General features: G+C 45.4%; 1 protein-coding gene across 4 annotated transcripts in view; it reads right to left on the reverse strand.

Moving 5' to 3' along the window:
* The window catches only part of ZFYVE16 (zinc finger FYVE-type containing 16), an 87948-nt gene that overhangs the window by 19870 nt on the left and 43301 nt on the right, over positions 1–24777 (reverse strand). For all 4 annotated transcript variants that reach the window (XM_006124320.5, XM_075932214.2, XM_025185282.3 and 1 more), the window contains 4 exons: positions 12101–12223; positions 4605–4760; positions 2959–3183; positions 1534–1616 (listed from right to left, as the gene is read on the reverse strand). In XM_006124320.5, the coding sequence (XP_006124382.3) occupies positions 1534–1616; positions 2959–3183; positions 4605–4760; positions 12101–12223 (587 nt within the window). The remainder of the gene's footprint in view (positions 1–1533; positions 1617–2958; positions 3184–4604; positions 4761–12100; positions 12224–24777) is intronic.

A 24777-nucleotide genomic window follows, 5' to 3' on the forward strand; every position in this document is an offset into this window, starting at 1 on the left:
CAGTTACGAACGGGGCTTTTCTTGCCCCAGAGGACGGGAGCGGCGGGACGCCCAGATGAGCCGCGGTCCCGCCACTCGCGTCCTCCGGGGCGAGAAAAGCTGCTCCCCGTCTCCCTGGTCTGCTGGTCAGACCAGGGAGACGGGGAGCAAAGCCGTGGAGGGCGCCCGCAGCGGGACAGCCCAGGCGCGCTGCGGCTGTCCCGCTGCGGGCGTCCTCCGAGGCTTTGCTCCCCGTCTCCCTGGTCTGACCAGCAGACCAGGGAAACGGGGAGCAAAGCCGCGGAGGCCACCCGCAGCGGGACAGCCCAGGCGTGCCGCGGCTGTCCCACTGTGGGCAGCCTCCGCAGCTTTGCTCCGCGTCTCCTGGTCTGCTGGGGGGGGGGCGCAGCTAGTGCCCCCTCCTCCCCAGCAGACCAGGCTTTTCTGCCCACGAAGCCTGGGGTAGAGAAGCTGGGGCGCTGCTGGGTTGGTCCCGCAGCGCCGCTCCTCGGCGCTACTGGACCAACCCGGCAGCACCCCAGCTGCTCTGCCCCAGGCATCCTGATTCAGCCGCTGCTGGTCAGTTTCAGCAGCGGCTGAATCAGGACGCCTAGGGCAGAGCAGCTGGGGTGCTGCTGGGTTGCTCCAGTAGCGCCGAGGAGCAGCACTACTGGTGCAACCCAGCAGCACCCCAGCTGCTCTGCCCCAGGTGTCCCCAAGTCAGCCGCTACTGAAACTGACCAGCGGCTGACTACAGGAAGCCCGAGGCAGAGTTGCTCTGCCCCCGGCTTCCTGGAATCAGCCGCTGACCAGTTTCAGCAGCAGCTGACTTGGGGACGCCTGGGGTTCTTAAGTTGAATCTGTATGTAAGTCAGAACTGGCATCCAGATTCAGCCGCTGTTGAAAATGATCAGTTTCAGCAGCGGCTGAATCTGGACGCCAGTTCCAACTTACATACAGATTCAACGTAAGAACAAACCTACAGTCCCTATCTTGTACGTAACCCGGGGACTGCCTGTAGAACCAATTTGGTTACGTTAAAGAGTATCAAGCCAGCATCAACCTGTCTACTTAAACATCTTTCCAGCAATAGCTATCACCAATTCACCTGAAAAAGTTGGTGTCCCTTCTGGGCATGCACACCAAGTAGTTTTAACCCTGTAAGATCTAGTTTGGATTAACTAGGTACAAATCATAACGGATAAAAGTCCGATGTTATGGAGAACAAAAGATCTAATTGCCTAAAGCTGTGTTACCGAAAGCGCTAATTAATATTGACTACTTATAACTTTGATTTATTCCTTTAAAATATTAGTATATTTCAATATCAGTAACTAACTTTAAGTACTTAACACTATTTTAATAGACCATTTCATTGTGTAAACAGACTCAAGTCTAATATGTCCTTCACACCCAAGTAAATTAAAACACATTAGAACAGTTTTTGCAAGATGACAAATAGTTTAACTTCAAGGAGCCATACCAAAACTGAGAGAGGTTAGCTTCACATTCATCTGAAGTATAATTAGGAGGGTAACAAAAATTTTTACTCACAACAAGTAAATTCATGATTGTGTGTCCTATCTCCCCAAAGAGAGGCTTTCGGTGTCTGATACTTATTACAGGAGTTGGGTACACTTTTAAAGGAAGAAAGAACATTGTGACAAAGACCATTGCAAAATAATCTAAACCAATTAAAATGTGAAGCCAGCTGCAGCCTTTCTTTCTTTACCGCATGCAAAATGATACACTTCATTACTTATTGCAGGGAAATGACATCAGGAAACTGATAAAGTCTGTGCTTATTCTGGTTCAGCAGCACAAAATGTCTGTATAGCAAAATGTAAAAGAACAGCACTCTGTACAAGTAGGAAGACTGCCACCGAAAAGTTGCATTGCAGTGGCACAGCCAGCCTATCAACTGGGGTGAAGTTCATGCCCACCTGGACTATGAAAAAGGCGTCACTTTTATTCTAATGCCATGTTTCCACTTAGCAGAGGAATGACACTTTGGCGATCAGTCTTCTGGGTTCAGTTTAGAGAGAGTCAAGTAAAAACTGGCTAAATTGAATGCTGAGGGCACTCCCGTCGACTGCAGTACTCCTCACTGTCACCAGGAGTAAGGGAAGTCAGCAGGGGAGAGTTTCTTCTGTTGACTTCCCACTGTGGGGCCACCACCGAAAATCAATATAAGGTACACAGACTCCAGCTATGCAATTCACATACTGGAGTTGCACAACTTCCATGATTTTCTCCGCCAGTTTAGACCTGGCCTAAGTTTCCACACATTTCAGATAAATTAAACACACAACTAATTATCAATGAGATTTGTGTATTTTGCTCCTTTTACTCCATTTTGAACAGCCACAACCCTTATTTTCAATGGAATAAATGACAATTAACAGTGTCAATTTTATGGGGAAATCTGCTTATTAATGACCTATATGGAGTTAAAGAATTTAGTCCATAAAGTATTAGACACTAGCATTAAGTTTACATTAATAAGATCAAAGCTCTGTTTTCAGTACACTTCACAAGTATTACATCTGATAATTCAGAAAAGTTTCAATATACTATGGTACATACACAATCAAAAATCCGTCAGCACGCTCAGATTTCATATCACAGGTTGGGTTAGCAAACATTTATCTTTGTTTCTCATGAAACAAAATTGGAAGAATCAATATTTTATGGTCAAAACTGATATTTTAAGTACATCTACCCTGACTAAATTGATACCGTTTTAAGAGGTGTTCAAGCAGCATGAAATCTGAACCACATTTACAAAACTTTAAAACAAAACAAAAACAAACAAAAGCAGGTTTGATGTAAAAAATACAAATTTAAGGCCCAAGCCTTTGGAGAATCACACTCATGTTTAATTTTTGAAAGGAATAGCATTCACAGTGCACAAAGTTACATGTGCGTATGTCTTTGCAGGATTGGGCCTTAACATACACACTTAATGTTAAAACTTACCCCCATATTCTGCTCCCAATCTCAACATTAAACGAATTGGAAAAACCTTTGCCCATGGTATTTCCAGTTTCTGAATGAGAATGCCACAAAGAAAAGGATTATTTGGTAACAGGAGACTGTCAAGTTTCTGCAAAGTTGGTGCAACAAATAGGAATCCTCCATGATCCTTGCTACCAAGAAAGCTTTCAGTGAAGGTAACATTTTCCAAGTTTCCTATGTACTTTCCTAGTAAAAGAAAAGTGTAGTTAAAGTCTTAACATTTAAGGGTTTTTTCCATGGTGAAGTATGCATTCTTACACATGTTGGTATCTGGAAGAAATCCACCCGTTACTATGTCAACTAAGGATGTTAAGGACTAGTAGGCTATCCGATAAGCAACTGCCTTGCTTATCGAATAGTCTGTCGACTAACCTATCCCCCCCACCCTTGCTGTCTCTATAAGATAGAGCAGCAAAGGGGAAGATGTGGGGGACAAAAGGGGTACTTCAAAGCGACGGGGCCACACAGCAGAGCCAGGGATCAGCTGTGCAGCGGCTGCTCCTTTGAAATACTACCTCCGTGTTTCAAAGGGGCAGCTGTGGAGCCCGGGAGCATTTCCACAGGATGCCACGTGGAACCCGGCTCTATGGCTTTGAAATGCACAAGACACCCTACTGGGGACTGTTGTACATTTCAAAGCAGGCACCCATGTGCAGCCCAGAGTCAGCAGGGTAAGAGCTCTTAGGCACTTCCGCATTCCTCCTTTGAAATGCACATCGACTAGTCAATAGAAATTCCATCGACTACTCAACTAGTCAGTTCTCCACATTTTAACATCCCTAATGTGATCATCATCTCGCTTGTGCATTTTTACAACAACAGGGTGCATATTGCAGCTTTTCAGGACAACAGGATACAGACCTTCTTCACCCTTTCCTCTTATTTAAGTCCTTTATAGTTTTGTACATTAAAAATTGGCTGTTTTTAGAAGCCAAATGCACTAAAAATATTGTGTTTGAGCTTTGGTACTATCAACATGGTATTGCATTTTGTTTTTATCACTTTTATCAGTTTCACAACATTTTTTTCCAACTCAGATCTTTTTAATAAAACATTCACAAAACTATTCATATTTCACAAAAATTCTGTTCAGCAAGTCTATGTACATAATATTAGTTAAGTTTTTCCAATCAAGCTCTAATTCAAGAAACCATTTAAGCATGTACTTAACTATTTAAAGTTAGGGATGTAAAACCCTGTTTAATCAGTTAGCTAGTTAAACATTATGTTTAACCAGTTAATCACAAAGAGTACAGGTAGGGGGCCCACTCCAGCTTGGTCGCTGGTTAACCACATCCAGAAAAGCATTCACATCCCTATTCAGGACAGCTCTTGTCTTGCTGGACCAGGGCTCAAAGCATTTACATCTACAACCCATCATACCAAAGTTTGTTTTTTTTTAAAACGGATGAGACAAAAATGCAGTGTGGTAGCTTATAGTATAGTGAAAAAAAATGAAACATTCCTAAATTAAATCGCCTGTATAACTTTGACAGAAGCTGAGAAAATAGTTATGAGTGCTGAGAACTTTCAAACAAAATTGGTAGGAACCTTCTTAGAATATGTCAGCAATAAGATATCTTAAGCTACAAATTAAAACTCCATACCTTTCACTGCATCCTTATATATGTTAACAAACAACGTGAATATTTCTTTAGGAATAACATCTTCATTTGGCAAACACAACAACATAATGATAATTTCTGCCTGACCCAAGCCATGTAATCCGTTTGTTGCGAAGTACCAGCATTCTTCTGAAGAATCTTAGTGATAAGAAAAAAAAAGTTTTTTTTGTTTTTTTTTTTAAAAGATTCACCTATTTGGTATTCGATTTTAGAATCCAAATTACAAGTTGGAATAAATAACCTGTGGACCTCTATCCCTTTAATCCTTTCAGTGCAATATTGCTCTCTACAACTTTAAAAACAATTACCTGAAATTTCAGAAAGCACTGGATAACCCACTGCACAGGAAAGAGTAGCTCTCATACGGACACTTTTCTCACGCCGTATCATCTAGAGCAGCAGTTCTCAAACTTTTTGGGCTCCAGAGCCCTTTACATGCATAAAAATTTATGCAGAGCCCCAGCGGTCCACTCATAGTATGTGTTGTACCTATCGATGTTTCCAGTTTGTCAACCTCGCGGAGCCCCTGGAGATGTCTTGCAGAGCCCTTGGGCTCCGCGGAGCACAGTTTGAGAAAAACTGATCTAAAGACTCAGGGGAAACATCACAAATCAGAAACACTGAACAAGATAGTTGACTAATGGGCATCAACAAAACTGACAGGATACAGATTCTGAAGAAATGGTACACACTTGCTTCCTCACTGAATCAAAGTGCAAATTAAAGTTTTAATTGCAAAGGCAAATTTCACTGTGGAAGCCTAGGCATAGGCTTGTATATTTGAATGAAACAAGTAGTACATATTAGGGATGTTAAAAATGTGTTAATTGACGTAAACGTGTAACCACTAACAAATTCAAACCATGCTGCTTCCTTTGGGGGGCGGGGAGAAGGAGGAGAAGAGATGGCTCTGCGGAATCAGTATGCGTGGGGACCTAGCTTAAAAAGCTAGCTCCCCATACATACTGGCTCCCACCTGATGCCCCCTCCTGGCGCTGTTGCCTCTCTAGCAGAGGCAATAGAGCTGGAGAGGGGCCTTGCATGTAAACGTGTACACATTTCCTCTTCCACATCATTGATAGGTCTTCATTTATCATAACTTCTTGGATAAATAAGTATGCTACACATAGGTGCTACATTTCTGTTTAAGTTACTAATGAACAGGACATCAAAAACTCATTTTAATAATAAAGGTCAGATAGGACCACTGTGATTATCTAGTCTGACATCCTCTGTAATACAGGCCATAGGACTTTGCCAAATTAATTCCTAGAGCATCTCTCAGAAAAAAAAAAATCCAATCTTCATTTAAAAATGGTCAGTCATAGAGAATCTGCCAGTACCTTGATAAGTTGTTCTAATGGGTTTTTTTAGCCTTACTATCAAAAATTTACCTTATTTCCAGCCTGAATTTGTCTAGCTTCAACTTCTAGCCACTACATCATGTTATACCTTCTTCTGCTAGACTAGAAAGTCCATATTATTAAAAATTTGTTCCCTATATGGGTAGTTACCAACTGTATTTTATGTCACCCTTGAACCTTCTCATTTTTGAACTAAATAATTGAGCACCCTAATACAGTCTGCCTATAAAGGCATGTTTTCTAGTCCCTTAATCATTCTTGTGGATCTTCTCTGATCCCTCTCCATTTATCAACATCATTCTTAAATTGTGAATGCTGGAACTGAGCAGTGTTCCAGCCACAGTCACACCAGTTCCAAATACAAAGGTAAAATAACTTCTCCACTTCTACTCAACATGCCCCGATTTATACATCCCACAAATTTACATTGGCTCTTTTGTCCACAACATCTTATAGAGTCATAATCATAGAGCTGGAAGAAACCTCAGAAGGTCATCAAGCCCAGCCCTCTGCCAAAGGCAGGACCAATCTAACATATAAAGGAAAATGTTTGTATGTTTGTGCTCTAATATCTTGGACACTATAAGAGCTACCGCAATCAAATTTTGCAGGGGATAACCTTTCCTCCAGGAGAAGGTTTTAAGGTACTTTTGGACCTCATCGGGCCCGATCTCAACCTGTAAAAATATAAAATAACCCGCTGCACTGCGCTGCCCAACCTAGGTCACGAGCTTGCCACCTGCGGCCCCCAGCTCTGTCCGGGACTAACTCCAACCCGACACGCACAACAGCTTGGGCAGCTGTCCTGCCCCCCACAGCTACAGTTACCAGGCAGTCTTTAAATAAAAAAATAAAAATAAAATAAAAAAAACCACACGGACACACTTGACAAGGGCGGGGGGAAGGGGAGAGGAATCGACCGAGAAGTGAGCAGGACTGACCAGGAGGAAGGGGGGGGAGACCGGGAAGCAGAGTTGGCGGGGAGGAGGGGGGCCAGGGGAGATTGGGAGAAGGGCGGCCAGCGGGAAGCAGAGCTGGTTGGGGGGGAGAAAGGGTGGCCGGCGGGAAGCAGAGCTGGTCGGGAGAGATTGAGGTGGGGGTGGGGGGCGGCTGACGGGAGTGGGGCTGGCCGGGGGAGATTGGGAGGAGGAGAACCAGCCAGCAGGAGGCAGGACTGGCAGGGGAGGGGGGGAAGCAAACTGGCTTGTGGGGAGTAGGACCGAGCAACGCCAGGTAACTCCAGCTAGTCCCAACCAAATCAACCCAGCCAGTGCTTTGTCAAGCCGAGACTTAAAAACCTCTAGGGATGGAGATTCCAGCACCTCCCTAGGAAACCCATTCCAGTACTTCTCCAGCCTCCTAGTGAAATAGTTTTTCCTAATATCCAACCTAGACCTCTCCCACTGTAACTTGAGACCACTACTCCTTGTTCTGCCATCCATCACGACAGTGAACAGCCTTTCTCCATCCTCTTTGGAACCTCCGTTCAGGAAGTTGAAGGCTGCTATCAAATCCCCCCTGACTCTTCTCTTTTGCAAACTAAACAAATCCAAATCCCTCAGTCTTTCCTCATCTGTCATGCGCTCCAGCCCCCTAATCATTTTGGTCAACCTCCGCTGGACCCTCTCCAATGCGTCGTCATTCTTTCTATAGTGCAGGGCCCAGAACTGGACACAATATTGTAGATGTGGCCTCACCAAAGCTGAATAAAGGGGAATAATCACTTCTCTGGATCTGCTGGCAATGCTCCTCCTAATGTACCCTAATATGCCATTAGCCTTCTTGGCTACAAGCGCAGACTGTTGACTCATATTCAGCTTCTCATCCACTGTAATCCCCAGGTCCTTTTCTGCAGAACTGCTACTTAACCAGTTGGTCCCCAGCTTGTAACTATGCTTGGGATTCTTCCGTCCCAAGTGCAGGACTCTACACTTGTCCTTGTTGAACCTCATCAGATTTCTTTTGTCCCAATCCTCTAATCTGTCCAGGTCACTCTGGACCCTCTCCCTGCCCTCCAGCATATCTATCTCTCCCCCTAGCTTAGTGTCATCTGCGAACTTGCTGAGGGTGCAATCTATCCTCTCATCCAGGTCATTAATAAAGATGTTGAACAAAACCGGTCCAAGGAAAGATCCTTGGGGCACTCCACTAGAAACCGACCGCCAACCTGAGATTGAGCCATTGATCACTACCTGTTAGGCCCGACAGTCTAGCCAGCGTTCTATCCATTTTACAGTTCATTTATCCAATCCATATTCCCTTAACTTGCTGGCAAGAATATTGTGGGAGATTGTATTAAAAGCTTTGCTAAAGTCAAGGTATATCACATCCACTGACTTTCCCATATCACAGAGCCAGTTACCTCATCACAGAAGCTAATCAGATTGGTCAGGCACGACTTGCCCTTCGTGAATCCATGTTGACTATTCCTGATCAGTTTCCCCTCTTCCAAGTGCTTCAAAATGGACTCCTTGAGGATCCCCCCCATCATTTTTCTGGGGACTTAGGTAAGGCTGACTGGTCTGTAGTTCCCTGGATCCATCCTTCTTCCCTTTTTTAAAGATGGGCACTACCATTTGGTGTTTTTCCAATCATCCGGGATCTCTCTCGATCTCGACGAGTTTTTGAAGATAATGACCAAAGTCTCTGCAATGACATTTGCCAACTCCCTCAGTATCCTTGGATGCATTAAATCCGGGCTCATGGATTTGTGTATGTTTAGCTTTACTAAATAGTTCCTAACGTGTTCTTTCCCCACCAAAAGCTGTCCACCTCTTTTCCCATACTGCGTTGCCTAGAGCATTTGTCTGGGAGCTGACCTTGTCTGTGAAGACAGAGGCAAAGAAAACATCGAGTACTTGAACTTTTCCTACATCATCTGTCACTAGATTACCTCCCTCATCCAGTAAGGGCCCCAAACCCTCTCTCATCACCCTCTTATTGCTAACATGCCTGTGGAAACCTGTCTTGTTACCCTTCACATCCCTTGCTAGCTGCAATTCCAATTGTGCTTTCACCTTCCTGTTTACTCCCCTGCATTCTCGAGCAATATATTTATACTCCTCCCTAGACATCTGTCCCATTTTCCTCTTCTTATAAGCTTCCTTTTTGTGTTTAAGCTCACCAAGAATTTCCCTGATAAGCCAATCAGGTCACCTACCATATTTGCTTTTCTTGCTGCATATCAGTATCATTTGTTCCTGTGCCTTTAATAAGGCTTCTTTAAAATACTGCCAGCTCTCCTGGCCTCCTTTCCCCTTCATGTTAGCATCCCAGGGAATCTTGCCCATCAGTTCTCTGAGGGAGTCAAAGTCTGCTTTTCTGAAGTCCAAGGTGTGTATTTTACTACCCTCCTTTCTTCCTTTGGTCAGGATCCTGAAATCTAGCATCTCATGATCACTGCTTCCCAGGCTGTCACCCACCTCTACTTCCCCTATTAGTTCCTCCCTATTTGTGAGCAGCAGGTCAAGCTGCGCACGGCCCCTGGTTGGTTTCTTCAGCACTTGTAGCAAGAAGTTATCATCCCCCACATTCTCCAAAATCTTCCTGGATTGTCTGTGTACTGCTGTACTGGTGTCTCAATGGATGTCAGGGTGATTAAAGGACCCCATGAAAACCAGGGCCTGTGATCTGGAAGCTTCTCTCAGTTGTCCGAAGAAAGCCTCGTCTACTTCATCCACCTGATCTGGTGGTCTATAGCAGACACCAACTACAACATCACCCCTGTTGCTTCCACCTCTAGACTTAACCCATACACTCTAGACTTAACCCAAGTCTTTTCTCCCTCTATATACTGGAGCTCTGAGCAATCATACTGCTCTCTTATGTACAACGCAACTCCTCCTCCTTGTCTCCTTCGCCTGTTCTTCCTGAACAGTTTATATCCTTCCATGACAGTGCTCCAGTCTTGCGAGTCATCCCACCAAGTCTCTGTTATTCCAATCACAGTTCTTTGACAGGACTTCTAATTCTTCCTGTTTCCCAAGCTTCTGGCATTTGTGTACAAACACCTTAGATAACCAGTTGATGGCCCTACCATCTCCATCCGAATCGAGGTCCTCCCTTGTTGCTCATTCCTTCTCATGTTTCTTCCCGGTATCCAACTTCCCCACTTACTTCAGGGTTTTGGTCACCATCCCCCAACAAATCTAGTTTAAGCCCTCCTCACTAGGTTTGCAAGCCTGTCCGCGAAAATGCTCTTTCCTCTCTTGGTTAGGTGGATCCCATCTCTTCCTAACAATCGTTGTGCCCGGAACAGAGTCCCATGGTTGAAGAAACCAAAGTCCTCTCTCTGACATCACCTGCGCATCCACGCATTTACTTCCTCAATTTGACGATCCATACCCAGACCTTTTCCTTCAACAGGGAGGACAGACGAGAACGCTACTTGCGCTTCAAATGCTTTGATCCTTCTTCCCAGCACTACATAATCTGCTGTGACCTGCTCAAGGTTATTCTTGGCCGTATAGTTAGTTCTGACATGGAGAAGCAGGAAGAAGTAGCGATCCGAAGGTTTGATCAGTTTGGGAACTTTTGGTCACATCCTAAATGCGAGCTCCTGGTAGGCAGCACACTTCTTGAGATTCCAGGTCTGGACAGCAGATGGATGACTCCGTGCGTCTTAGGAGGGAGTCCCCAACCACTACCACCCATCATCTTCCTTTTGGGGGTGGTGGTCATGGAACCCCCATCGCTAGGACTATGCATCCCGTGCCTTCTGCTAGATGGTGTTATCTTCGGATTTCTTCCCTGAGAGATCCCTACCAAAGCCTTCTCTACCGCAGTGCCTATTGAGAGAGCTTGAAAGCGGTTACTTACCTCTACAGCAATGGGGGATACCTGAGTTGGCCGCCTCCTTCTTCTAAAGATTACATGCTGCCAGTTTTCTTCCTTGTCCTTCACTGCCCTCACTGGCTCTTCAGTCTGCTGTGCCTGCAGGATTAAACACTGCCTGCTATTGAGCAAGTCTTCATCCTCTCTGATGGAACGTAGGATCAATACTTGGACCTCAAGTCCTCTAATTTTTTCTTCCAAAATGGTGACCAGCTTGCATTTACTACGAAATCCCTTCTTTCTTCCAGGAGGAAGACAAACATGGCACATGCTTTGCATGTCTGCTGTTGTTACCTATCACTATTAATATCTGCATTCCTTCTGAGAGATTCCTCAGATGTTATTAAATGCCTCCTTGCAGGGCAGGAGTGTAGTGAAAAGATTTTCAAGAACAGTGAGTGTACCTCGTCCCCTTCTCAACTCTCTCTCAAAACTCCCTGTTTGCAGTCCCTGTTCGCAAGCTCCCTGGTCTCTGACTCACTCCTTTATAACGCCCTGGACTTCCTGATAATCAGGGGGAGGGGCTAAGGCTCAACCAAGGAGCAGAGGCTTCTAGATTTCAAACCCTGATTAGAAGCTCACAGCTTCCACCTGTCAGCCACAGTACACGATCTGTGGGGGTGGGATGTGTGGGGGGAAGTAAAAGGGGAAAAAAAAACCAAACAGCCAAACACAAGCTCAGCACACAGCAAGAAACCCCCAAACACATACACTATAGACAGTCCTAATAAAAGCTAACGTTCATTTGAGTATCAATCACAACCCTCAAATCTGAAATTGCTGTAATAGGAACAGAAGTATCCTTTCATTAATTTACACAGCAAGGTCTCCTGAGCTTTATTAAAACCTAGAGATAAAAGAATCCCAGTTAGACAGCACCTTACATAAATAAGTATTCAAGCTGTGTACAAAGTGCATACAAAATACAGAACACATTTATCGGGAAAGCATTCATATAGAAAAGAATTTTTATTCCTTTCCTATGAAAGATATTGTTATGGTGAATATAGCCCAGGGTTTATTCTACAAAGGATATGACAACCAAGTAGGCACATGAATTACAAAAGGGGTTTAAAGATTCTTGGAAGCACATTGGATAAGTTACTTTAAAAACCTTAAAATTTACAGAGGGGATAAAATAAGGAAGCACATCTCTCAACTGTGAGAATGTATGAACATCTGCTCATCACCCAGATAAGTAAATTCAGTGTTTTCACATTTCAAACAATGAACCACAGAACATACATAAATAAAGGGAAAGAATGTATACTGCCTACTTACAAGATACTAACTTGACATTCACAAGGAGGTTTGCATTTAGGATGAATGTTAATGGATTAGGTCCATCTTCTCCAAGAAGCAAGATGACCTGCTGATGAGATGGGTGTTCTTCCACCAGAGGATCTAAATAAGATAAGGCCTGGATTAATTCAACATACCAGCCAATATCCATTTCTTCTCCATCTATAAAAGACATTACAGACTACAGGCAATCCCCGGGTTACGTACAAGATAGGAACTGTAGGTTTGTTCTTAAGTTGAATCTGTATGTAAGTCGGAACTGGCGTCCAGATTCAGCCGCTGTTGAAACAGACCAACAGTTCTGACTTACATACAGAATCAACTTAAGAACCCCAGGCGTCCCCAAGTCAGCTGCTGCTGAAACTGATCAGCAGCTGATTCCAGGAAGCCCGGGGCAGAGCAACTCTGCCTCGGGCTTCCTGTAGTCAGCGCTGGTCAATTTCAGCAGAAGCTGACTTGGGGACGCCTGGGGCAGAGCAGCTGGGGTGCTGCTGGGTTGCTCCAGTAGCGCCGCTCCTCGGTGCTACTGGACCAACCCGGCAGCACCCCATCTGCTCTGCCCCAGGCGTCCTGATTCAGCCGCTGCTGAAACTGACCAGCAGCGGCTGAATCAGGACCTGGGGCAGAGCACCTGGGGTACTGCCAGGTTGGTCCAGTAGTGCCCAGAGCGGCGCTGCAGGACCAATCGGCAGCGCCCCAGCTGCTCTGCCCCAGGGTCGAAAACAAAAGCCTGGTCTGCTGGGGGGGGGGGGCACACTAGCTGCGCCCCTCCCCCCCCAGCAGACCAGGGACACGGGGAGCAGAGCCGCAGCGGCAGCGGGGTGCCGCGCCTCTGAGGCTTTGCTCTGGCAAAGTCTCAGAGGCGCGGGACCCCGCCGTGGCTGCTGCTTCAGTCCCGGTGCCTGTGGTCTGCTGGGGATGGTCCCCAGCAGACCACAGGCACCGGGACTGAAGCCGCAGAAGCGCGGGAACCCGCCCGGTGCCCCATGTCTGCTGGAGACGGTCTCCAGCAGACCAGGGGCACCGGAGCAGCTTACTAACGGGCCTTTCTCGCCCCGGAGCTCGCAGGTAGCAATCCGCCACCTCGACCTCCGGGGCGAGAAAGCCCCGTTCGTAAGTGCGGATCCGACGTAAGTCGGATCCGCGTAAGTCGGGGACTGCCTGTATAATATATGAAATATGGTACTTGAAACATCAATCTTTTTACTTACAGTAACTGCTAAAACACATTTTCTTAAGCCCGAGGCATATATATAGCAACCAATGAACAGTGATATCGCATTTGTTTAGAAGATGACTGGACCATATTACATTCATAAAGTCAGAAAGTAGTATGTTCTGAAGTCATAACGAACATACTGGGATCTTGCCAGCAGCTTCAGAGTCACAATTAGTTTGCTAAACATAAGCCTAGCTTGACATGAATAACTGAACATGGATTAGGCCTTGGATTGCCAGATGGCTGAAAAAAAAAAAAATACCCAACACCCTCCTCCCCCAAAAAAAACCCCACCAGGAAAAAATTTTGTTGAAGGGGAAAAAAAAGGGGGGGGGGGGGGAGAGACCAAAGTTGTTGAGGGAGGGGGAGGGGGGAAAACACACATCCGAACATGTTTCATTGGGGGGGAGGGGCGCATCCAGGAAGGGAGCGGTGCTGGCCGGGAAGGGGGGGGCTGGAAACAGCTAATGGGGGGCAGCAACAGGGCTGGCCGGAGGAGATGGGGGGGCAACAGGAAGCAGGGCTAGTCGGGTGGAACGGGGCTGGCCGCAGGATATCGGGGGAGTAGGAGACCGGCCGGAAGGGGGCGGGGCTGGCCTGGAGTAAGGGGGGGGTGCGGGAAGCACAGCTGAGGATGGGGGAGCCGCGAGGAAGGGGGAGCAGGAAGCTAAGCTGGCAGGGGGCGGGGGATCAGGAAGCACAGCTGGTGGGGAAAGAAAGCACAGCTGGCCTTTAAGAGGAATAAGGGATCTTTCGGAAAAGGCTTTATTTTCTGAAAGATCCCCGTCTAGACTGGCGCTTTTTTCTGGCAAAGCTCCAAGCCAGAAAAAAGCGGCAGCCATTTTTACGCAAATGAAGAGGGGGGGATTTAAATCCCCGCTTCATTTGCAATTGCAATGTATCTATTTTGCATCCCTTTTACGTAAAAGGGATGCAGTCTAGACACAGCCATCTAGTATTTTCTAATTTTTTTTTTTTTTTTTAAACCAGAGCACACAAATACCGGACTGTCTGGTACAATACCGGAAACCTGGCAACCTTAATTAGGCCTCATTACTTGGAAAACAGGATTAGGGAGGCAAATCAATCAGTGGACTGGAAATAAAGAGTCTATACAGGAGACTCTTGCAATTCATTAAAAAAAATTGCTACTCAAAGTTCCTCGTATTCCCAGGTCTCCTGTCCCAGAAGGGAGGAAGAAGGGGATTGGAGTTTGGGATTACCTGTGCAGTTCTATGCGAAGGATGTTAAATTGTGCTCATCTGGGTAATCATTTAGTAGATACAATTTGTATGAACTACATGATTAGTCGGTAAGGGTAGCACTGCAGAGTTGCAGCAGGGGTAGCTCCAGGAGCCATGACTAAGTAGTCCCAGCTCATGCCAGCTCCAGGAGCCACCCGCACCATAATTCTGAATTTGTAGTAAGAGCTGCCAGGGTCTTACTACATTTAAAATGCAGAGGTGCAACATATTGCACCAGAGTGAGCAGACTGCTTCAGTAGCAGCCTCCCCGTTCTCTCCCCCACTGCCTCTGATAGAAGCAGCAGGCGGGGGAAAGGGGAGAGCAGGCAGTACTAAAGAGATTGTTTTGGCAGGAATCAGCTTTTGAGCTGGCTCCTCCAGCACCAGCTCCTGTTTCCCCCACCTTGCTGTGACAAGGTGGCAAATTATTAAAGTGCTTATACACAAATGCTAGAAATCTAAATAGTAAAATGGGTAACCGGAATGACTAGTTTTAAAGGAAGATACTGATATACTAGGCATCATGAAAACTTGGTGGAATGAGGACAATGGATGGGACACAGTCATACCAGAGTACAAAATATATTGGAAGGACAGAGCAGGTCATGCTGGTGGGCAAGTGGCACTATATGTAAAAGACCATGAAGTAAAAATCTTAAATAAGTCAAAATGTTCCATAGAATCTTTATGGATAGTAATTCCATGCTCCAAGATTAAGAATATAGCTGTAGGGCTATATTATCAACCTCCTGATCACGACAGTGATAGTGACTATGAAATGCTAAGGGAGATTAGAGAGGCTATCAAACTAAAACACTCAATAGTGGGGCATTTCAACTATCCCCATATTGACTGGGTACACATCACCTCAGGACACAATGCAGAGATAAAATTTCTTGATACATTAAATGACTGCTTCTTGGAGCAGCTGGTTCTGGAATCCACAAGGAGAGAGGCTATTCTTGATTTAGCCCTAAGTGGAGTGCAGGATCTGGTACAAGAGGTCAATCTAACTGGACTGCTTGGAAATAGTGACCATAATGTAATAAAATTTAACATCCCTGTGATGGGAAAAAACACCTCAGCAGCCCAGCACTGTGGCATTTAATTTCAGAAAGGGGAACTACACAAAAATGAGGAAGTTAAACAGAAATTAAAAGGAACAGAGACAAAAGTAAAATCTCTGCAACTTGCATGGAAACTTTTCAAAGACACTATACTAAAGGCCCAACTTAAATGTATATCCCAAATTTAAAAAAAATAAAACAGTAAACCAACCAAACAAATGCCACTGTGGCTTAACAACCAGGTAAAAGAAGCAGTGGCAGATAAAAAGACCTCTTTTAAAAAGTGGAAGTCAAATCTTAGGGTACGTCTAGACTACATGCCTCTGTCGCCAGAGGCATGTAGATTAGGCTACCAGACATAGTAAAATGAAGCGGCGATTTAAATAATCGCCGCTTCATTTAAATTTACATGGCTGCCGCGCTGAGCCGACAAACAGCTAGTCAGCTGTTTGTCGGCTCAGCGCGATAGTCTGGACGCGCAGGTGTCGACATCAAAGGTATTTGTCGACCACCCAGGTAAATCTCATCCCAGGAGGCATACCTGGGTGGTCGACAAATACCTTTGATGTCGACACCCGCGCGTCCAGACTATCGCGCTGAGCCGACAAACAGCTGATTTAAATCGCCGCTTCGTTTTACTATGTCTGGTAGCCTAATCTACATGCCTCTGGCGACAGAGGCATGTAGTCTAGACGTACCCTTAGTGAGGAAAATAGAAAGGAGCATAAACTGTGTCAAGGCAAGTGTAAAAATATCATAAGAAAAGCCAACAAAAAAGAGTTTGAAGAACAGCTAGCCAAAAAACTCAGAAAGTAATAGTAAAATGTTTAAGTACATCAGAAGCAGAAAGACTGCTAAACAACCAGTGGGGCTCTTAGACAATCGAGATGCTAAAGGAGCCCTCAAATATGATGAAGTCATAGCGGAGAAGCCAAATGAATTCTTTACTTCAGTCTTTACAGCTGAGGATATTGGGGAGATTCCCAAACCTGAGCCCTTCTTTTTATTTGACAAATCTGAGGAATTGTCCCAGATTGAGGTGTCATTAGAAGAGGTTTTGGAACAAATTGATAAACTTAACTGTAACAAGTCACCAGGACTAGATGGCACTCACCCAAGAGTTCTAAAAACTCAAATGGGAAGTTGTAAAACTATTAACTGTGCTTTGTAACCTATCCTTTAAATCAGCTTCTGTACCTAATGATTGGAAGATAGCAAACTGACACCAACATTTAAAAAGGGCTCTAGAGATGATCCTGGCAATTACAGGCCAATAAGTCTAATGTCAGTACCGGGCAAATTAGCTGAAATTATAGTAAAGAATAAAATTGTCAGATAAATGGATGAATATAATTTGTTGGGGGGGAAGTCAACATGGTTTCTGTAATGGGAAATCATGCCTTACTAATCTGCTAGAGTTCTTTGAGGGGGTCAACATACATATGGACAAGGGGGATGCAGTGGATGTAGTATACTTATTTTCCAGAAAGCCTTTGACAAAGTCCCTCACCAAAAGCTTTTAAGTAAAGTAAGCTGTCATGGGATAAGAGGGAAGGTCCTTTCGTTGATTGATAACTGGTTAAAAGATAGGAAACAAAGGACAGGAACAAATGGTAAGTTTTTCGAGTGGAGAGAGGTAACTAGTGGGGTCCCCCAAGGGTCTGTCCTGGGACCCATCCTATTATAAATGATCTAGAGAAAGGGGTAAATAGTAAGGTGGCAAAATTTGCAGATGATACCAAACTGCTCAAGATAGTTAAGACCAAAGCAGACGGTAAAGAGCTTCAAAAAGACTTCACCAAGTGATTGGGCAACAAAATGGCAAATGAAATTTAATGTTGATAAATATGAAGTAAAGCACATTTGAAAACATAATCTTAACTATATATACACAATATGAGAACTAATTTGGCTACAAGTACTCAATCATAGAATCATAGAATAATAGGACTGGAAGGGACCTCGAGAGGTCATCGAGTCCAGCCCCCCGCCCTCAAGGCAGGACCAAGCTCCACCTACACCATCCCTGACAGATGTCTATCTAACCTGTTCTTAAATATCTCCAGAGAGGGAGATTCCACCACCTCCCTTGAAAATTTATTCCAATATTTGACCACCCTGACAGTTAGGATTTTTTTCCTTATGTCCAATCTAAACCTCCCCTGCTGCACTTTAAGCCCATTACTCCTTGTCCTGTCCTCAGAAACCTAGAGGAACACATTTTCTCCTTCCTCCTTGTGACACCCTTTTAGATATTTGAAAACCGCTATCATGTCCCCCCTTAATCTTCTTTTTTCCAAACTAAACAAGCCCAGTTCATGAAGCATGGCTTCATAGGTCATGTTCTCTAGACCTTTAATCATTCTTGTCACTCTTCTCTGTACCCTTTCCAATTTCTCCACATCTTTCTTGAAATGTGGCGCCCAGAACTGGACACAGTACTCCAGCTGAGGCCTAACTAGTGCAGAGTAGAGGGCCGGAATGACTTCACGAGTTTTGCTTACAACACACCTGTTGATACAACCTAGAATCATATTTGCTTTTTTTGCAACAGCATCACACTGTTGACTCATATTCAACTTGTGGTCCACTATGACCCCTAGATCCCTTTCTGCCATGCTCCTTCCTAGACAGTCGCTTCCCATCTTGTACGTATGGAACTGATTGTTCCTTCCTAAGTGGAGCACTTTGCATTTCTCTTTATTAAACCTCATCCTGTTTACCTCTGACCATTTCTCTAACTTGCTACGGTCATTTTGAATTATGTCCCTATCCTCCAAAGAAGTCGCAACCCCACCCAGTTTGGTATCATCTGCAAACTTAATAAGCGTACTCTGTATCCCAATATCTACATCATTGATGAAGATATTGAACAGTACGGGTCCCAAAACAGACCCTTGCGGAACTCCATTTGTTATCCCTTTCCAGCAGGATTTAGCACGGTTAACAACTCCTCTCTGACTACAGTTATCCAGCCAATTATGCACCCACCTTATCGTGGCCCTATCTAAGTTATATTTGCCTAGTTTATCAATAAGAATATCATGCGAGACCGTATCAAATGCCTTACTAAAGTCTAGGTATATGACATCCACCGCTTCTCCCTTATCCACAAGGCTCGTTATCCTATCAAAGAAAGCTATCAGATTAGTTTGGCATGACTTGTTCTTCACAAACCCATGCTGGCTATTCCCTATCACTTTATTACCTTCCAAGTGTTTGCATATGATTTCCTTAATTATCTTCCCTGGGACAGACGTTAAACTGACCGGTCTGTAGTTTCCTGGGTTGTTCTTATTCGCCTTTTTATAGATGGGCACAATATTTGCCCTTTTCCAGTCTTCTGGAATCAACCCTGTCTGCCATGATTTTTCAAAGATCATAGCTAAAGGCTCAGATACCTCCTCTATCAGCTCCTTGAGTATCCTGGGATGCATTTCATCAGGACCTGGTGACTTGCTGACATCTAACTTTCCTAAGTGATTTTTAACTTGTTCTTTGTGTATCCTATCTTCTAAACTTACCCTCTCTCTGCTTGTATTCACTACGTTAGGCACGCCTCCAGACTTCTCGGTGAAGACCGAAACAAAGAAGTCATTGAGCATCTCCGCCATTTCCAAGTTTCCTGTTACTGCTTCTCCCTTCTCACTAAGCAGTGGGCCTACCCTGTCCTTGGTCTTCCTCTTCCTTTTAATGTATTTATAAAAGGTCTTCTTGTTTCCCTTTATGCCTGTAGCTAGTTTGATCTCATTTTGTGCCTTTGCCTTTCTAATCTTGCCCCTGCATTCCCGTGTTGCTTGCCTATATTCATCCTTTCTTATTTGTCCTAGTTTCCATTTTTTATAGGACTCCTTTTTTATTTTGAGATCATGCAAGATCTCCTTGTTAAGCCAAGCTGGTCTTTTGCCATATTTGCTATCTTTCCTACACAGCGGAATTGTTTGCTTTTGGGCCCTTAACAAAGTCCCTTTGAAATACTTCCAACTCTCCTCAGTTGTTTTTCCCTTCAGTCTTGCTTCCCATGGGACCTTACCTACAAGTTCTCTGAGCTTATCAAAATCTGCCTTCCTGAAATCCATTACCTCAATTGTGCTGGTCTCCCTTCTACCTTTCCTTAAGATCATGAACTCTATTATTTCATGATCACTGTCCCCTATACTGTTACTTGCTAACAACCCTACTCTGTGCTAGGGCAAGCAGGGAAGGGCTCCCTCCCACTGCCTCTGGCAGCATCAGGGCTTCTGGAGCACACTCTCACCCATACAGCCCTTAGTGCTTGCATGGGGCATAATGAGAAACTGTGCAGCCCCACACCTGTAGGGGAAACTTAGCTGCCAACCCGATCCCCCTTCAGTTCCTTCTTCCTGCCCGTGATTCTCTGTTTGTCCCTAGAGTTGTTTCTCCATAGCTGTACTTAGTGTTAAACATCCTTAGTTAGTTGCAGTTTGTTAGCAGTGGGGATGAGGGATTTCTTCTCTTCCCATCAGGACTTAGGGAAGGGGTGGCTAACCCGTTCCAGACAAAGAGCCAAGATCCAGCTAGATCCAGCGCAAAGAGCCGGGGCAAAACAATGGCAGAGAAAAAAAAAACTGGACCTTTAAGAAACATTTTGGATCCAACAGCTTTTTTGCCTCAGTCGACTCTGTGGCTGCCATTTTTGATCCACCATTTTGGATACGGACAGCTCCCCTGCCCCGGCGAGCACAGGGGAGCCGGGAGGCAGGGGCAGCTTTGCAAGCCACAGTGATTGGGGGGGAAGAGGGCGGAAGAGTCACATGCAGCTCACAAGCTACAGGTTGGCCATGCCTGACTTAGGGCATGCCCAAGTCTCAAGGATTCAAGCCCTGCAGTTCCTGCACAAAGCCTATGCCCACGTGCTCAAAGGTGTTCTTGAATAGCAGATGCTGATCCTGCTCAAGGTCGTCAGATCCCGATCTACGACTCCTGTCTTTGGTGTCTGGGGTAGCGATTAAACAGAGTAGCTGATTAACCGATTACAGACTACACGCATTTCTCTTCCCCTCCCAACCAGTAAATTTTTTTGCAGGCTGACCAGCAGCCTGGCTAGCAGCCTGGCTCAGTTCTGGCTCATTTCGGGTCCAGAACGTACCCTTGCTGTGGCTCTGCATTTAAAGTGTATTAGGAGCTAGGCAGGCAGGCAACCTGTCAGTTCTGGTTCATGCTAGGTCTGGGAGCTCAGACCCACCATCCCATCCCCACGACAGGGGCTGCTGCTGCCCCGCACTACTGCCTCTTTGGTCGTCCTGTGCTGCTACCTCTGATAATCAGCTAGTCTGCAAGAGGAACTGGTTTTTAAACTGACTCCCCTCATGGACTAGCTCTCGCCTGACACCCCACGCTGCTAACGGCCCCACCCCCAGGGACTACAGAATAGTCAACTAACCTATAAGAATTCATGAGGTTACTCAACTATTCAGTTAACCAATATTTAACATTCCTAATCTGGGGGAGGGTCCTAAATTTAAGAAGTGCAGGATCTGCAAGAGTTTTAAGCCTCTGACAAAAAAGGAGCAGGACTTTTGCTTAAAGCAGCTCTTTAAGGAGTCAGCACTCCATCTCCAGCAGAGGCAGGACCTGACACCAGGGTGCCTGGGTGTGGAGCACTCCTCTGGCAGTTTCCAATATGGTGCCAAAATAAAATTTGGTATGGCAACCTAGGCACTATCACACGCCAGCACCCAAGCTACCAGGTTTCTTGTACTGCTCCCATTCCCATGCCTGTCATAGTAAGCATGCAAACTATCAGCAATGGTTGCTCCTGCACCCACGTCTCCTGGCAGGCACAGTGCAGGTGAAGGTACCTCGGGTCACGTATTATCAACCATGTGAGTTCCCAACCCTCTAGTAGGCCCCATCCTCCTGGACTCCTGCAACTGCAGGTGAAGGTGGCGGCCAAGCTCTTCACCCTTGACACTTTTGAGGCTGCCAGGGGCCTCATCAAAATGACAATGAAGAAGTCTCTTCCTGTTCGAGGCAAGCCACCACTTGCTCATTGCCAGACACCATCCACAGGCAAACCAGACATGCTGGGTCTGTTGGCACCCCGACCTGCATCGCAGTGCAGCTCTGAGTTCCATCACCACTCCCATGTGTACCTCTGAATAGCAGCACTGGTCCCACTGTCTTGACCGTGAGGGCCAGTCACACACAAACTATGTGCAAGGACAGCAGATGCTGGCCCTGATTCCTGACCTCATGGCACTGTTCAGAGTCTCCACAGTGCTTTCTGCGACTGCTCACCATAGGCCTGCTGTCCAGGCTCATGGCATCACCCTTTGATTGACATTTTTCAGACTTCCAGTACTAGTTTGTCTCCTTGCACTATTCCACTCAAGACCACGGGCACTATCCCACTCAAGACCACAAGACTTTGTGGCACCAATCTCAATCACAGCTCTCCCCACATCTATACAGTACTGTCAGGCCAACACACTCCACTCCAACTTGGCCATCCCATTCCAGGTCATCCTCTGCAGTCTGAAGGGCCTCTGACAGGTCTTGAGCCAGGAAGACAAGATCTGGACAGCATACTGCAGCATCCCAACAGCCACCCCATTGGCAATTCTGGGCCGTAGGGCTTTCCACCTGGCCCAGGATGGCAACTCCTTGGCCTCAATCCTTTAATTTAAGGAACTTTTGCTACCTCAGTCCTGTGCTGAGTTTGAACAGCTCTTCAGGCTTTCCTCAGTGCAGCAGACTCTGCTGCACATGTACTGTCCTCTGGGATAGCTATATGCTGCAATGCTTGACTTCTGTCTTCCAGCCTGCCTCCAAAGGTCAAAATGATCCAGGACCTTCCATTCAATGGAACTGGGCTGTTGGTGGAGCAGATGGATTCTAGGCTCCACAGCCTGAAGGACCCCTACAAATCCTTGGGTGTGCATACTCTAGCTACTCAGCAGAAGCCTTTTAAGCTGCAGGACCCTCGGCAGCAGCCATATCCTTCCAAGCCCAGACAGAATTTATTGCAGAAATGTAATAGATAAGACAGACATCCCATCTTCTATCTGGGCAAGGTGAAGGACAGACTAAGCTTTTGTTGGGGTCTAAAACATTTAGAAGGTGCACCTGAGGATGGATTACTAGTCAATTCACCAGAACCCCTCAGTGCCCTTCTGAACTACCCCATTTCTACTGGGCATGGCCGCAGATCAACTCAGACCGCTGGGTGCTTCACACAGTAATGGTGAGCTATTTTATTCAGTTGTGCTCCTTCCCACCCCGTTGCCTGTCCCTCTTCAGGAATCCTTCTCAGGAGCAACTCTTACCGGAGATGCAGGTGCTTGTAGCCTTAGGAAAAGTAGAGGTGGTTCTTTAGGAGCTGAGTAGCAAGGGATTCTACTCCAGATACTTGCTCATCCCCAAAGCAAAGAGGGTCTCAGAGCCATCCTAGATCTGTGTGCATACTTCCCCATCACCATCAAATCTTCCCTCAAACACTACTTTCACTTTATTGTGAACAATGCACACTACCAGTACATAGATCTTCCATTAACTGTCTATGGTACTCCATGTTAGCAACTTTTCCTTGCCATCATCAGTTACAGGTTTATCCTTACCTAGGTGACTGGTTTCTCAGAGGCCACTCTCACCAAAAAATAGAGGCACAGGTCCTCATGATCAGGTCCACATTTGCCCTGTTGGACCTCATGCTCAATACCAGCTAATCTATCCTCATTTCATATCAGACAAGAGTTCATTGGAACAGTCCTGGACATGACTCAAGCAAGAGTTGACAACTACATTTCATGGCAATATCACAAATAATTCTAGGCTTTATCAAATTTCCCACCACCACAGCAAGGCAGTGCCTGAAGTTCCCCAGGCACATGGCAGCCTGCCTGTATATGGTCCCGCATGTCAGACTGACTCAGACCCATGTAAGTGTGGCTCAGGTCAGCATATCACCCAAGCTTTGACAACCTTGACACAGTGACCAGGCCTCATCAGATCTTCAAGTTGCTTTGGTGGTGGTTAAATCCATAAATAGTGCGTGCAGAAGTCCCATTCCACTCACCACAACCTGTTCTGGCTCTGGCCAGACGTGTCCCCTTTGGGATGGGAGGCACATGTCAGTGATCTGACAACTCAGGATCTATGGAAAGTGGGAGAGATATCCTTCCACATCAAAGTCAGGCAACTCAGAGCAGTTCGATCTGTATGCCAATCATTCCTATCTCACCTTCAAGGACATTGTTTAGCAGTAATGCCAGACAATAAACCACCATGTTTTATATAAAACAAACAAGGCAGTGCCTGGTCACACCCCCTTTGTGAGAAAGCCCTCCAGCTGTAGGAGGTCTGTGTGGCCCGCTTCACTCACCTGGAGGCTAACTTCTATGGAATCAGAATGAACTGACTAATTAGCTGAGTACACTTTTCTTCAGACACAAATGGTTGATCCACCCTGATATTTTATACATGATCTTCAAAAAGTGGATCTCATTGAGCTTACATTCATCTATTTTTTCATAATATATAAGTTCATATCAGTGCCGGTTCAGTTACCAGCTTGATCCAAAATACAGCAAAATAATGTGAATATTAAAACAATTTGGCATCTGGAATGCCATAATGTATACAAGAAGGTTGATAAAGATCAGGTATGCAGGGGCAAGATTAAAAAGGCAAAGGCACAAAATCTAGCTAGAGACAAAGGGTAACAAAAAGACATTCTATAAATATATTACTAGCAAAAGGAAGACCAAGGACAGGGTAAGGCCCATTGCTCATTGAAGAGGGAGGAACAGTAACAAGGAACTTGGAAATGGCAGAGATGCTTAATGACTTCATTTCAGTCTTCACCAAGAAGTTTGATAATGAAGGAATGCCTAACATAGTGAATGCTAGTGGAAATGGGGTAGGTTTAGAAGATACAATAAGAAAACAATAAGTTAAAAATTACTTGGAAAGGTTAGATGTCTGCAAGTCACCAGGGCCTGATGAAATGCATCCTAGAATACTCAAGGAGCTGAGAGAGAAGGTATCTGAGCCTTTAGCTATCTTTGAAAAATAATACAAGTCGGGAGAGATTGCAGAAGACTGGTTAAGGGCAAATATAGTGCCTATCTATAAAAAGGGAAATAAAAACAACTCAGGAAACTA

The sequence above is a fragment of the Pelodiscus sinensis genome, chromosome 6, assembly GCF_052426305.1.
Source record: "Pelodiscus sinensis isolate ZL-2025 chromosome 6, ASM5242630v1, whole genome shotgun sequence".
Classification (NCBI taxonomy): Eukaryota; Metazoa; Chordata; order Testudines; family Trionychidae; genus Pelodiscus; species Pelodiscus sinensis.